This window comes from Setaria italica, chromosome VI (assembly GCF_000263155.2).
Source record: "Setaria italica strain Yugu1 chromosome VI, Setaria_italica_v2.0, whole genome shotgun sequence".
Taxonomy (NCBI): Eukaryota; Viridiplantae; Streptophyta; class Magnoliopsida; order Poales; family Poaceae; genus Setaria; species Setaria italica.
In genome coordinates, this window is record NC_028455.1 from 29,253,410 (window position 1) to 29,265,370 (window position 11,961).

Sequence of the window (11,961 nt, forward strand, 5' to 3'; positions counted from 1 at the left end):
CTTGTCAGTCTCCTTTTCTTCTCCTTTCTTCTCCTTTCTTCTCCTTCTCCTTTCTTCTCCCGAGGTGCAGGGGCGGTGGGCGAGTGGCGCGGGGCGCGGGCGGCAGGCCGGGGCGGCGCGGCAAGCGGTGGGCGCAGGGGCGGCGCGAGGAGCCGGGGTGGCAGGCGGCAGGCAGGCAGGGGCAGCACGGCGAGCCGGGGCGAGGGGCGGCGACGGGGTGTTTTCTTTTCCTTGAATCGAACCGGTATGTGTGTAACGGGTGGCAATGGTGGGTAAATACCCACCAACTCCACGAGGAGGTCTGTAAAGGGGGTTTTTGGAGCACCCCTTGAGGTACTCCACAAAAAACGTGGATCTACCCCTGCTCCACCTTTTTCCTAGAGCCGGAGTTGCTGGAGCTAGACGCGTTTGGCTACGAAATTTTCGGAATTGGTGGAGTGGAGCAATTTTTCGTGGAGTGGAGTGCTCCCAAACACCCCATAGAAGCTAAGAACTCCCAAATTCTGACCAGTGTCGAGCGCTGTCACATCGTTTCGCCACATTAACACATTCCTGCCTTTTCCCCAAGACAACTAAGATGCGTGCAATTTACACGTCAAAATTTAGATTTTACCATAGGACTTTATACAATCTAAATAAAGATGTTTGATTCAATAATCTTTTGTATTCAAGATTTAGGTTTCGTTGAGACTATTGTATTTAAAATTTAGCGATTGCGATCTTAAAAGACCTCCGATACGATTTGTGTGATGCGAGGGAAGTTATTGGACTACATGTTTCGAACATATGTGGGCTCCCAACCCTCTATTTACAAGCCCATTAAATTTACAGCTGCAGCGAAATACAGATCTATTTGTCATAGCCAAGCCCATGTCGGCTAACCACACAACAGGCCCATGTCCATTTACCGTTAGCTGGTGAGCCCGCACACAGCAGCTACTCCAAGGTCCAGGCCCGATGATCGCTCGTCGTGCTAGGGATGGCAATGGTGCTTGAAACCTGAAACCTGATGGGTTTTTTACTCCGTTAGGGTACGAGCGTCGGTCAATTTTTATACCCGTGGGTTTGCTAATGGGCAAAATGTGAGGCCTGTTAGGTTTGCGGACGTGGGTTTGGAAACATAAAACCCAAACCTGTGAACCCATGGATTTTTTTATCTGATCATATACCACCAAATAAGCTCATATCCTTAGCTGGTACCTTAATTTTGATGGCCATAGTCCAACTCTTAGATATAGTTGCTACTCCCTCCATTCCAAATTATAAGTCATTCAAAGAATCTTGGAGAGTCAAAGCATCTTAAGTTTGACCAAAATTATGAGAAAATTATAAATATTTATGACATCAAATAGGTATACTATGAAAATATAATTGATGAAGAATCTAATGATGCTTAGTTGACATCATAAATATTATTATATTATTATATAAATTTGGTCAAACTTGAGATACTTTAACTCTCCAAGATTCTTGGAATGACTTAGAATTTGAGATGGAGGGAGTACTTCTTAATTCTTATCATGAGTTGAATTGTTAAATACTGAACTTGGTAGTTTAAGATTTATACTATTGGTAGTTTAAGATTTATACTATTGATTTATTAACTGAAGTACTTTGTTAGCATGTGGTTTTTTGTTTGATAACTTTTATGTCTTGTCTTTCTATATTTCCGCGTGCATATAAATTAAATTGTGAATATATATATATAATAATTATTTTTGGTTGCTTGCCTTAGTACCACGGGCGACCCGTGGTACCCGTACGGATTTGAGCAAAAATTAAACCCGTGACGGGAGTTTTTTTAACGGGCAGGTTTTGTATTCACAGGTTTGGTTCACTCGCTCCGCTTCCCTCCGCTTGACGCGAACCGCGCGGGAGCACACCGCCCATGGCGACGACGCCGGCGCCGGCATCCGCGCTGCCCAAGTCGGGGGCGGTCTCCAAGGGCTACAACTTCGCCTCCACTTGGGAGCAGGTTAGTTTCCGTGCCCTCCGCCTCTGGCAGATCTGGCCGTGGCCGGACCGAGATCTCGCACAGGTGCGGTCAGCCGTTTCGTGGATCTGAAGCCTTTTTTTTTTCCTTTCCGCGTTCGCGTATTTTGCAGAATGCGCCGCTCACGGAGCAGCAGAAGGCCGCGATCGCCGCGCTCTCCCACGCCGTCGCCGAGCGGCCGTTCCCGGCGAACCTGGTGAGGCCCCACATCTGAGGATTGTCTGCATATTTTGTACGCATGCTTTACTTGAATCGGTGAATGTTGAGACCTCGTAGAGCTGTAAGGTCTTATTCCGTGCTGTAAATTATATGCCTGGTTGCACTGAGCCCCGCGAAATTGAGGTTTGAGTTGGCAATGCTGGGTTTAGCTTATTTACTTTTGTGGTGTTGTGAACTTGGGATCAATTCTAGACTAGCGGACATGCTATACTATAATTTCTGCATGTGTTGCTAAGCGCATATTTGGCCCTGTAGGGTAATTTCATTGAATGGCTTCTACTGAACAATATGTTTGTCCTGTTTTAATGTTTCTTTTTCTAGCTTGGGTTAATATAGTTCATAAATAGTTCCTTAAATGTGTTTTCTGGGTGTTTATCAGGAAAAGAGTTCAGGGAAGGATGGAGGTGCGGCTGTTCCAGAGAAAGAGTCTGCTTTAGAAGAGGCTGGTGCCATGGATGCGGTCTTGGTGAATACACATCAGGTTTTCATTCTTACGTTCCTTGACTTTAGGCTTAATGGCTGTAGTACTACTTGTAACTTTCATTGACAATGGAATTCTGAAATTACACTTTTCTTTCCTGTAGTTTTACAAGTGGTTTGCAGAACTGGAGTCTGCTATGAAATCTGAGGTTTGTTTAATGTAACTATTTTGCTTGGTGATGGTAAGATTGTGAGGGTATTGTTTGCTCACTCTGGTTTATTGACAGACAGAGGAAAAGTATCGTCTCTATGAGAATACATTAGAGGAGCGTGTCAACACATGTGACGGTATCCTTAAGCAAGTAAGCCTGCGAAACTTTTTGTTGGTTTATGTTGAAAAGAGATGTAACAGACGTATACAGCTTGCCCCTTTTAGCTCTAACCTTTTAAAGTGCATCTGTACAGGTTGATGATACATTGAACTTATTTGAAGAACTGCAGTCTTTGCACTCGAGTGTTGCCACGAAGACAAAAACTTTGCATGATGCTTGTGACCAACTGGTATGCCCCTTTTGCGCTACTTATATTACTATCATTCTTGCAGTTGTGTTAGTGCCATTTGATTCTTAATAGTGAAATATTGACCAGAAAGGAAAAAGAAATATCCAACAGAGAGAACTGTTGATTCTACATAACTTGTGCACATAAGACATCTTGAAGAGTAAAAAAATAGAGCATTGCTATGCGTCTGACTTTCATACATGGGTCTCACAGCTCAGTTGAGGCATGTTATGGTACACAAGTCAAACTACATGTATTTTTGTCCTCATGGGCATCAACCCAAGTAATTGTTGACAGGTTCCATTAGGTTGGCATAGTGGTCCATCAATAACCTAAAAACAAACTGAAAAAAGCTCACATCTGTTTTGGTTTATAGCAAGTGCCTTCTGATCAACGACTCTGTTTATCCCATTAAAATGCTACATGGTGGTCAGCTATGTCTCATTTAAAAGGCCATTTAAACAGTTAAAATGGACATTTAGCCCATTTATAAGGCCGTCTTGCCCGGTTATTGGCTAAACAATGGGTGGCAGGCTGTTCTGCATTTTGCGTTTAGGTGAACACAAATGAAACCCAATGCTTCTTTTCATGACTGGATTCTGGTGTCATTTTAATTTGTACTAAACAATTATGTTAATTCCTTGTTGATCGTTTGGTGGTAAAAACATTTTGCTCTTCCTCTCCTGAACATTATTTCTATTAATGATGCAGTTGGTTGAGAAACAAAGGCTGATTGAGTTTGCAGAGGCACTTCGAAGTAGGCTCAACTACTTTGATGAATTGGAAAATGTAAGGTTTGCGTCTCTAATTGGCGTCTTACAAAGATTTTTCTATTCTACTTATGAAAAATTCTTGTTCAGTTGCTTCTGGAGCTCACACCCCTGTGATGAATATGCTACACAATGTAAAAAAAAATATGGAATTTTTTATCTTACTACTTTATGTGAAAGTTACTGAACCTAACTGTGAAAAGACTTTCTACACTTGTATTATTATTGCAGCCTGTGGTTGTTTCGTGCAAAACACAAAAACTGATATCTGGTTGTTGTGAGTAATGTCTATTTAACTTTCACACCCTACGTTTCAACATATGATTAATGTTGTATTGTTATATGTATTGGTGTGTATGTGTCCCCTAGGCCTTGCTTTTGATGCTGTTAAAAATACTCTATATCTGCAAGATTAGAACATGTTCAGCTGATGAATAGACTTTTCAACTGCTAGTATGGTGTTCCTTTGGATCGCCATAAGTAAGTGTGATGCTAGCTTTGGTGCTGCACTTTTGGCCTTGTTTTCTTTTGATAAAAAGGTGAAGTAACTGTAGCTAATTGTGAACTAACAGCTGCTACATGCAAAACAGTGAAAGGCAGGCACCTAAAACTGCAGCATGTCGAGTTTCAAACATAGCATGTGTTTGAGAAAAAAAATCTAGTGTAGCATAATTGATGAAAAGTTTGTGCTGGCATTTCTGCTACTTAAATAGTTCATTGCCAATAACAGGTGCTGTGTACTTCTTCCATTGAAGAAATAGTTTGTTTGAGTTATTTGATTTTAACATTATCTGACCAGTAAATTTTATGAAAACATGTTGGGGATTCCTAATAAAATTGGACTATTTTACACGTTCATATCTATAGACTAGAGGATATACTGGTCAAAGTTTCCTCAGACCATAGCACTAGCCTAGTGGTAGCAGCCCTAGTTGGTCAGCAAGGTCATGAGATCAAATCCTAGACCCAGTAAGTGCAATAATTACTATAAAAGAAAGGTTTCTGATAAATCATGGGTGGCAGCATCACCCAGATGTGAAAAAAAAGAACACAAATGACCAAGTATCAGGATAGGCTTACAGCATGTAGAATAATGACAAAGAAGTCATGGAGAGCTTTTCCAACATAACAACTCTTCAGTTGATGACATGCGAATCCTGTTGAATTGCTTTGTCATTAATGGGCACGACTACCTAGCTGTGCCATGTACACACCACTGTGAGCTAACCACATGGTTCCGTTTACAGGTCTCAAGCAGCTTTTATTCTCAAAATATGAGCATTGGAAATGAACAGTTTCTCCCTCTGTTGAAGCGACTTGATGATTGTATCTCGTAAGTAGTAGCTGCATAGTAATGCTTTGTGTTTGAGTGTAGTGCGAAGGTTTCCAGAGCTAATGCAACCTCCCTTGTTGCTGATTGTAGATATGTTGAAAACAACCCACAATATGCTGAATCTGCTGTTTACTTGGTCAAGTTTCGCCAACTTCAAGTAAATGACTTCTACAGATCCAATAGCTACATTCATAGGCACAAAGAATTAGAGCACAGGACCTGATAATTATTTGGTTGTTTTTATGCAGTCTCGTGCATTGGGTATGATTCGCTCACATGTGCTGTCAATACTTAAAGGTGCTTCATCCCAGGTGATTCTCAGTTTCGTTTCCTTGGTACTAAAAGTGGAGTAAATAGACAGCTATAGATGATATTTGGTTGAACCTTGCAGGTTCAAGCTGCAATTCGAGGCAGCGATTCTGGCAAAAACATTGTCACAGAGGGTATTGAGGCATCTCTTATCTATGTTCGCTTCAAGGCGGCTGCTAGTGAGGTATAATTTTTCATTATATGATGTTTGACATTGATGATAGCAAATTATGCTGTCTCTAATATGATCTGACAATGCAGTTCTGATACAACTTTTTTTTATTATTGTCAATCAGCTAAAACCAATATTAGGTGAAATTGAAAGTAGATCTTCTAGAAAGGAGTACGCGCAGATTCTTTCTGAGTGTCACAATTTGTTTTGCGAGCAGCGGCTGTACTTGGTAAGTTACAAGTGTATTTCCTTTGCACTCTGTTCCTCCATAACTCAGTTGTCTCTTAAGCCTTAACAGTTCGATATGACTGCTAGGTACGAGGCATGGTGCAGCAACGAATCTCGGAGTTTGCAAGAAAAGAGGCCTTACCATCTTTAACAAGGTCTGGTTGTGCCTATCTGATGGAGGTAACTGCATACTTTCTAACTTGTTTATATTTCATCTTTGTATTGGAATGTTGTTTTTGAAAGTTGAAAGTTGCAATAATGGTAGTATAAGGAAACATGCGTAGCATACTGAAAAGGCGGAAGAAATTCCGTAACTAACTGTACTGGCAAGTTTCTACTGTAATACTCTCAATTAGAGATGTTGATTCATTTTGCTTTGTTAATATTTACTGGCTAATATTAAATGCTCCCCTATACATGTTTAGTAACTATTGTACTTATACTTTGTCAGCTGCTGAGCATTATCCACATGTATTTTTTTATTTTTCTAATGATAATAATGAATTGTTGCTTCTGTTTGATTGCTAGAAAAACATGTTTACTAGTTTTAGTGTTGCTTGTCAGGCATGCCAGTTTGAGCATCAGCTTTTTGCTCACTTCTTCCCATCATCTGCTGCAGATGTTTCAAGTATGGCTCCTTTAATGGAGCCCCTGTAAGTTAATTTGTTCTTCACCATGATTTCTTGTTGTGTTATTTGTATATGCTGCTGTAAGTTAATTTGTTCTCTGTCATGATTTGTTGTTGCATTATTTGTATATGCTGCCATGCTGCCGGACTTACTTTTAGTTGAGGCGATTAGTTTGTGAAATTCACCAAGCTTGATTTCAGAAGCATAGGATTGTACATATCAATAACCTGTAATATATCCTAAAACCTAGGGGTTACTTTGAAGAGATCATCAACATAACAATTCATAAAACCTAGAGTACAGTTTTTATACAGTTTTAGATGTTATAGGTGTCAATTTGAATGGGTATATAACTATACATCAGCTATTATGCTGGAACTCCACAGTAGTTGGTCTGAACTGTTGGATCGTGTGGGACAAGATGTTCATCCGTTTCATGCTTGGAAATTAGCATTGTCAGTATGGATGTATCTTGTGGGAAGCTAGCAGTGTTAACATCCCTTGATAAATGTGATTGACATTATTATTGTGCCATTGACCAAACAGCTATTATATGTATCCAGTCTCCCGTGTACAGCATAATTGAGGGAGCCTCCTACTTGACTAGCAGGCTGAGTGCTTAACTCTATATCTAGTCAACCAGTCATCCAACTTGGCGTGCTAGTCAAGTAGGAGGCTCCCTCCAGTAGCGGTAGACGATATAATCACGGATCTATTTGTAGTGTATAGGTCAGTGATGTAGTTGGACTAGAATTAGGTTCATGGGTCTCTTGTGATGTTGTCTGATCTAAATACTCATTGTTATGAAGTTAATGATTTCTTTTATTCAGGTGCACATATTTGTATGATACTCTGAGGCCTAGACTGATATATGAAGGAAATATTGATTCTCTCTGCGAACTTGTTGATATTCTGAAAGTTGAAGTGCTGGGAGAACAACTAAGTAGACGTGGTGAATCAGTTGCCAGTCTCCGTCCAATATTGCAGAGGATACTTGCTGATGTTCATGAGCGGCTAGCATTTTGTGCTCGGACTCATATCCGTGAGGAGGTAGCATTCTGCCTGTTCATATGTTGACTAATGACTCTATGCCTTTCTGCCAGCATTCTTTTTTTGGCTGCTACACTCATGTTTGCATTATATTTTTCACCATATATATATAGTATGGGCATTGTTCCTTAGTATTCAGAAACTGCCATTGTTTTTAAGTTTGTACTTGAATCTTCAATGCTCTGATGTGAGAACCTGAAACTTGGTAATCGAAATGCGCTAGTGACATAATAATCATTTGAATCGCTTGGTTCTCATTTAGTTGTCTGTGTAAACTTGGGTAGTTGAGTGTACATGTTGCCACATATGACCATATATCTATGCACCGGAGAGCATGCATATTTGTTAGCACTGGAGGCTGTTGTTTGGACTATAATATAAGCAGAGTTCCCTTGAGTTCCAGTTAACTTTTGACATGCTTAAGCTATATCTTTTATGACACTGTTAAGATACCCTCCGGCATACATGCTTTCATGACATGTAGAGTAAGCACGAGCCCCTTCAAACAAGACCCTGAAGTCTGCCTGAAAGGTGGCGACCTTCCAAGAATTGATTGGATTGTTGGACCTGACCTTATAAGATAGCTCTTTCATTTTCATTATTTCTCAAATAATTTATCTTTATACTTTAGGGCTTTGAGCATCAAGAGTTCTTAATTAATACTTCTGTTTAACCTTTATTATCTCCCTTTTTATCAGATTGCAAATTTCCGCCCTACTGATGAAGATCTGGATTATCCTGGAAAGCTCGAGCGATCTGTGGATACGTCTTCAAGTGCTACTGTTAGTTTGCTTCTCACTTACTAGTCGCAACTGATTCTTTCCAAGTTTACTCTATCTGTTCCTACATGCAGTTTTTTGGCTAATAGACATGGTTCCTCTGTAACTTATATATGTAAATAGTGCCGCTCCCTCGAGTCACAAAATAGCGTATCATTTTGGACATGAGCACTTTGAATAACACACTACTTTGACCCTCTAATTAGCCCTCTCTGGTCTCAAAGATAATTCCATTTAGCTTTATCCCAAATTAAATTTGTTTAGCTGTTTGTTGTCGTTACATCTGTTTTTATGACAACACATGGTTCTTAGTACTTGTTCTATTTGTTTCAATCTGCAGGTTGGTGACAACTCAGATGTGTACCTGACATGGTACAGGCCATTGGAGAAAACAGTTTCATGCCTATCAAAGCTATATCGCTGCTTAGAGCCTTCTGTCTTCACTGGATTAGCCCAGGTATTGGACCTCTTAAAGTCAAGACCATTTGTCTCACTAAATCTTTCATTTACTGGTCAGTCCCTTTTCATTTAACTTGACAAGAGATTAATCTGATTGACACTAGGACGCTGTAGAGGTTTGCTCAACATCTCTTCAGGTTGGTACACAATTTTCTACCCCAACTTGCCCTCTTATTATTTTCCATGGGATCAAGAAAACACACTATTTCATGTTTTTATGCTATGATGTATCATATTACTGTTTGTTATTCTGAGAAACACTTTATTGATGTTGTGAACAGAGTGCAAGCAAGGTCATCTCAAAGAAAGCAACCCCAATGGATGGCCAGCTTTTTCTGATTAAGCACCTCCTCATTCTAAGGGAACAGGTGGCCATCTATCTACCTTTCATGAAAATTTCATCTTATTCGTTCATTTTTTTAAAAAATTATTATTCGTTCATTCATCTTGCAACTCATACGGTGCCATACATGTTTTCAGATTGCTCCATTTGATATTGAGTTCTCTGTCACGCACAAGGAGCTGGATTTTTCCCATTTGTTGGTATTTACGAACTTTGTTCATTCCATTTGGAATATTAATTATTTATCTCTTGCATATGGTTTGCGAGGGAACATTGACATTCTAGATATACATATATGTACCTTTGAAACTCTTGTTCATTCTCATAAATCATAATTTTGGTTTCTCTGACGTAAATTCCTTAGGTCTGCTCCTTTCTTCTTTACATTTTTAGTTTTAATTGGTACTTACCGTACAGTCATTGTATTTATTTGGAATAGATAGTTTCTGACTGCTAATTACAGCAATTAATATTTTTGCAGGATCACCTAAGAAGGATTCTCAGGGGTCAGGTCTCATTGTTTGATTGGTCAAGGTCAACATCACTAGCTAGGACCTTTTCTCCTCGTGTTTTGGAGAATCAAATTGATGCCAGAAAAGTAACTAACTTTACCTGATGCCTTTTTGTGGTTCAGCCTCAAATTTGGAAAATACCTATTTGTTTGCTTCTCCTAGAAATTTAGTATTCCATATTAGGCTAGATATGTGCATGCATTCCATGTGCAGTTCTCTGCATATGCTACTGAAATGGATTTAAGTCATGACATTTGCTAAACAGATAAAGTAGGCAATATTTACCTGACAGGCTTTATTGTTTCTTTAGTTGCTTCTCAGTTTCCTTTGATTCTGGCTTATTTTGCTATTGCTGTTTTATTTCAGGAGTTGGAGAAAAGCCTTAAAGCTACCTGTGAAGAGTTTATAATGTCCATCACTAAATTAGTAGTGGACCCAATGCTCTCTTTTGTTACTAAGGTAGCCATATCTAGCATTCTGCAGACCTTACTGCATGATTTGGGGGCATCCTTTAATGCACCTGTAGTTCGTCTTGAACTGTTGCTATGTTTTTTTTTATCCTTCAACCAATGACGGCACTGAAAATTGTTAGTTGTATGCTACTAAGAGCAAACTTTGAGGCTTTGCACTTTGTTCTTCGGTAAATGTAGTTTGCCTGAGCTCCTTTTAGGTCTTTGACTATCCCATGTAGTACTGGAAAGTCCCTAGTCAGGTAGCATGGTGGCAGCAATTGTAATGCCACTAAGGTGTAACTCCCTTGTATCTTTTGTCTGCTATACTCTAACGTGGTTATGACATAAATCTGTGGCAGGTAACTGCCGTCAAAGTTGCATTGTCCTCTGGTAGCCAGGGTCAGAAGTTGGATTCTGTTCTAGCAAAACCCCTGAAGACTCAAGCTTTTGCTTCTCCTGATAAAGTTGCAGAGTTAGTTCAAAAGGTGCATTTTCAAATTCTTCAATATATGATGCAAGAAAATATGTCTCCTTTTTTCCAAATGTTATATGAAAAGTTTCTTTCCCCTAAACAGGTTGCCACCGCTATTCAAGAAGATCTGCCCAAAGTAATGACCAAGATGAGGTTGTATTTGCAAAATCCATCTACTAGGATGATCTTATTCAAACCTATCAAGTAAGGATATCCATCCACACATCCATACACTTCCTTTTGCCTTCTGGATTTTTCAAGGAATATCCGTACTCACAAGATTAGTTCAAGAATTAGGTGTTTCGCCAAAATCAGCATAGTATTTTCCTCTATGTTCATAATTCAGCACAAAAAGGTCTGAATTGTATAAATCCTAAAACTAAAACCAAATTGTAACATCTTAGTCTTGGTCTACCAATTGCAGTATCTACAATCTGGATCATCTTTATGACATCAAATTGCTGATCTTTTGAAGCATATGAACTCAGTCTAAGGAGACATGCCCACACATAACCAGCACAACGAATTAATTGCAACACTTGTAGCTGAGCCACCATTTCAAAATATTTAATTGCCGTACTTTCTACCTTGAAACTATGAATCCTGCACTGTTTATTTGTGCGATGTACTGATATGCCATTCATATAGTCTTTTGATCTTAGTTCCTTGTTGATTAATTTGGTGTATACAAGGTTCTTTCCTCATGAATGTATTGAACTGTAGACAGCATGTTGCTGCAGTTTAGAACGTGCTATCTGCTATGGCGTATGCACTGCTACTCGGTCTGATGCCAGTGTTGCTTGCAATATATAAGTTTTACATGGTGAAACTGCACTTCTGACAGGAATATTAGTTTGCTACGAATGAAACTAATCAACTAGAAAAATAATCGTAATTATTTCTTGAATTATTTAGCTGTGGTGTATTAAAATACCCAGAGAAACTCTCTAACTTTCAATGTATTTATGCTTATGCCTTTCTCTTTCATCCCAGGACAAATATAGTGGAGGCTCATATACAGCTGCAATCCCTTCTGAAGTCGGAATACTCGACTGAGGAAATGCAATCTATCAGCATGTTGCCGATACCTGATTTGCAGTCTCAGCTTGACAGCCTTTTGTAGCCTGTACACAGAGTCTCATTAAGCCTGCCTACAAGACCCTTTGGAGATTGCAGTGCAGTTCTTTCAAGTATAACCAAAGTAACAGTTGTTGTCACACTTACGAACCTCTACCGGGTTGCTGTTGTAAATTTTCCTTG

General features: G+C 39.5%; 1 protein-coding gene across 1 annotated transcript; it reads left to right on the plus strand.

Annotated features, from left to right (window-relative positions):
- Positions 1-1,809: 1,809 nt before the first annotated feature.
- Positions 1,810-11,952, plus strand: LOC101766413 (conserved oligomeric Golgi complex subunit 3). Its single transcript, XM_004973534.4, has 25 exons — positions 1,810-1,975; positions 2,106-2,189; positions 2,592-2,693; positions 2,797-2,841; positions 2,920-2,994; positions 3,098-3,193; positions 3,905-3,982; positions 5,211-5,296; positions 5,387-5,453; positions 5,545-5,607; positions 5,688-5,789; positions 5,902-6,006; positions 6,093-6,185; positions 6,570-6,658; positions 7,465-7,684; positions 8,383-8,466; positions 8,804-8,920; positions 9,027-9,059; positions 9,204-9,290; positions 9,403-9,465; positions 9,747-9,863; positions 10,144-10,236; positions 10,589-10,714; positions 10,805-10,905; positions 11,695-11,952. The coding sequence occupies exons 1-25, from the start codon at positions 1,889-1,891 to the stop codon at positions 11,822-11,824; spliced, it is 2,343 nt and encodes a 780-aa protein (XP_004973591.1). The 5' UTR covers positions 1,810-1,888; the 3' UTR covers positions 11,825-11,952.
- The last annotated feature ends 9 nt before the right edge of the window (positions 11,953-11,961 follow it).